Source organism: Lipotes vexillifer, unplaced genomic scaffold (genome assembly GCF_000442215.2).
Source record: "Lipotes vexillifer unplaced genomic scaffold, Lipotes_vexillifer_v1.1 scaffold729, whole genome shotgun sequence".
Taxonomy (NCBI): Eukaryota; Metazoa; Chordata; class Mammalia; order Artiodactyla; family Lipotidae; genus Lipotes; species Lipotes vexillifer.
Genome location: NW_006780914.1, coordinates 514,094 through 517,904, shown reverse-complemented (window position 1 = coordinate 517,904; position 3,811 = coordinate 514,094). Strand labels below are relative to the sequence as shown.

The window sequence follows — 3,811 nt, the reverse complement described above, 5'->3', positions numbered from 1 at the left end:
TCTTTCCTCCATAAAAGCGATTCTCCACATGAAAGCCAGAAAGATCTTTGAAAAGTCAGATTCAGAACACATCACTCACTTGGTTAAAATTATACAGTACCAAAATGCATTCCCTTACTATGATGTGTTCCTTCCAGTCCTCTGAGAAGTAGACCCCCAAGAAGGGAATAGACACACCAAAGACTTACTGGAGAAAATGCCTGTGAAGGATAAAGAAGAGAAAGAAAAAATGAGCAAAGAAATCCTTCAGACTACAGTGCAAGTCTGACACATGTAAAAGGAGAGGAAGAAAGAAGGAGGATCATTCAAGTCTCAGGCTTCAACCCTGTTCTAAGAAAACTTTGGCCAGATTGATGGGAAGTCCTTGAACCAAAAGTTTCCATTAGAGAGGCCCCACATCCCACCAGAATGGACTCAAATGGTAGCCCCACTGCTTAAGTCATTGGAACATGGCTTCCTTGCAAACACAGTGATCGATACAGAAGGCTAGTAGTTGGGGCTGTCAGTAAAGAAGGGTCCCGCAGCAAGAGATCTGAGTGCACATTTCCATGGTTACTGCAAGTGCTCTATAAAGCCCTTCCTGAGCTGGCTCCAGTCTACTTCTCTGAGCTCACATCCTAATACTCTCCTTGCTCTCACTCAGCTCCAGCTACCCTGGCCTTGTTGTTTTCCTCTGCATAACCCAAGCTAATTCTGAGTTTAGTTATTTTCTTCTTGCTATTTCTTTTGCTTGGAAAACTGTCTCCAAATCTTCATATAAGTCACATCTTCTTATCATTCAGGTCAAGAATTCAGAGACTCTATTACCTTATGGAGGAGGTCTTTGGAGGCTACTCCCTCTAAATCAGTCAACCTTCCTTCAACCCTAACCCGAGTAGCTAATCCTCTCACATCACCCAGTTTTATTTCCTTCATAGCATTTATTATTCTCTGAAATTGTCTTGCTCACTTAGTTTACACAAACCTCCCCAAACACTACAAACACACACACACACGCGCGCGCGCGCGCGCGTGCGCATGCGCGCGCACACACACACCCTGACAAACTAAAATGTATTTCATTAAAGATAGGACCCTGTATATTGTTTCCCATGATATCTCCAGTTCCCAAAACAATGCCAGGTACTTAGAAGGTGTTCTACAAACTTGTGTCCAATAACTGAACAAATGAATAAAAGAATGAATAAAAGCAGAGAATCAAACTGAGCATATATCATATGTATAGTCTGAATTTTTACCAATGTTTAGAAATGCTCAAAAATGAGGAATATTGAATTATATTTTGATGAATATTAAGAAATTCATAGGCTTTGTTGAAACTATATAAACATGGAAAACATTTGAGATGTTTTCAAGCAGATGTAATTTCTTTTGAAATTGTCTGTCTTTCCCAATTTTATGCAAGATGTGCTTTTCACTTGACTAGGTGGCAAGCACCATATGAGATTTGTAAAGCTTCTTAGATAAGCTTTGCTTTAGAATTGCAAAGTGTGTATGTTTTATTCATATCTAGTGGTCTGGTAGGGTGCAAATAACTGACACGAAGTGACTATGCAGAGTTTAAACTTGTAATATCAGATCTCAAAGGATTAGTAATGGTGGTAAATAGATGTTAAGGAGAACATGAAGAAATAAAAGTGCTTTAACAGATAAAGCACAGATGTTAATAAATCTAGCATTTCTGATTAAATAGTCTTGATACAATATTCATCCTAACTACAAAAATAAACTTTATAATTTCAGTTAAATTCCAAAATGTGGGCTGTTTCATCTAAAGAATTTTTCCCACTATACCATAAAATGTTATGCTTGAAATTGAGTTAAAGATTCATGACACTCATATTTTATGCTGATGTATTCCTAAGTATTTTATTGCTAAAATATGTCTTCTTTGTTAAATCAATGCACACAGTGAAAGTCTCCAAGGAAATCAGGTCTTTGCATTTAACCTCTGATATGATTTTCTGAAGGATGGGGAAGATGGAGAGGATGCCTTACCTTATCGGAACAGTGATCCCACGATTGGAACCCATACAGAGAAGAGCTCGCTCAAAGCCAGTGACTCCATGGACAGTCTCTACAGTGGGCGGAGCTCATCAAGTAAGGCTATAAAATAAGTGACAAGAGTCTAGATGGGAGATCTGGGTTAAGTTAATTAAAAACAACAGATTTATTTCTCTTGGGCTTGTTTGTCAAAATTTCACCAAGGTTCCAACTACTTGATAAGAGACATAGTGAAAATGAAAGATGTGTTGAATCTATAGCAATGCTATTGTCTAAAATAATACATAATATATTAGAATTATGGATTATTTTGAAACTTTTAGCACTCTGGTCAGCAAGGCTCTTGAGGATATGCCTCCAAAAGATTATATTGCACGATTAAATCAGAATCCTTACAATAAAGTGTGCTGGGGAGAACTAGCATTATTTTGAGTCCAAATTTTTTAAATGACTTGAAGTATTCAGGAAACTAAAATCCTGTTTTCTCTTTTTCCTTCCCTTTCTCCCCCCCTCCATGTACTTCGTCCTTTCCTTTTCTCTTCCTTTCTTTCTTCCTTCCCTCTCTCCCTACCTCCTACCTCCTTCCCCTCCTTCCTTTCTTTCTTCCTTTTTTCTTTCTTTCTTTTGTTTTCTTTCATTGTTTCTTTATTCCTTCCCTGTCCTGCCCTCTGTCATGTTTTCCTTCCTTTCTTTTCCTTTTTATCCTGAAGTATTCTGAAAAGAGCAGGACATCTGCATCAGTTCTAACGTTTACTTTTTAGGTTTCCATTCAGCATTAGCCAGTAAAGAGTAAAGTAGTATGTAAATACTAAATAGTAGGAATATCACCAATTAGTGACAAAAAGGAATCAGCATGTGTTCAATAAGAATTTTCTAAAAACATCGTTTCTACCAAAGAAGTCACTCAGGCTTCAGTCACATGTCCTGCTACAATATTTGAATGAAACTACTGATCCTACAAGGTGCCTTATAATTTTTTTTATATGCGCACTGTTACTTATCCCTCTAATCTATTCAGGGCTTTTAAATGTTTTTTGCAAAGTTTATTTTCCATTTCATTTAAAATCAACTGTTTCTGTTATTTGAAGATGGATCACAAAGATCAGATGCTGCAAATATCCTGAATTTTATTCCTACTTTCCTACTGGCTGTAGAACAGTTATTTTGTGAAGAAAAAGCTAATACAGAAGCATTTGAGGGATATATTTTTGCATGTGTGAAATTCAGATTTTATTAGTATTCATTTCTGCTGGAAGTTTTAAAATTCAAAATTGTAATGCCAAATATGGGTAGAATTTTATAACTTGAATATACCATGAAAAGCCAGGGACTGGAGTGGTCATGGAAGGGAGGGTGTGAGGAGATGGGGTCTATTTAGCTGTTACCATAAACAACTTAATTTCTGTGACTAGACGCAACTCATCTTTCTTTTACACCAGTCCACATTTAAAAAAAAAAAAATGGAGAATCGCTAAGGATCTTTCTCTTATTTCTATACTTCTTTGAAAGAATGGCAGAGATACTGGGGCTGTTCCCTCATGAAGCAGAGCACTGAAAGGCCACACTGAAGGAAAAAGTGAGGTGACAAGTGAGAGCAGTAGGGAGACTCAGAGTTACTTCCACTGGGAGCCGTTCTTGCCCCCAGGCAGGCAGGAAAAGTGGAATCTCTTTCTTTTCCCCCTTGAGGTTCAAAATCAGAAAGGAAGAGGACCAGAGAGCAAGGATTTGGAGCAGTTTAAAAAGCCCAGTTTAGAACAATTTTGAACAGTTTAGGAGTACAGACATTGGAACACACTTCCTCTTTCCC

At 37.6% G+C, this 3,811-nt stretch overlaps 1 protein-coding gene across 2 annotated transcripts in view; it reads left to right on the top strand.

Moving 5' to 3' along the window:
• SAMSN1 (SAM domain, SH3 domain and nuclear localization signals 1) overlaps positions 1-3,811 on the top strand; it is a 79,404-nt gene that overhangs the window by 59,467 nt on the left and 16,126 nt on the right. For both annotated transcript variants that reach the window (XM_007454286.1, XM_007454287.1), the window contains exon 4: positions 1,971-2,100. In XM_007454286.1, the coding sequence (XP_007454348.1) occupies positions 1,971-2,100 (130 nt within the window). The remainder of the gene's footprint in view (positions 1-1,970; positions 2,101-3,811) is intronic.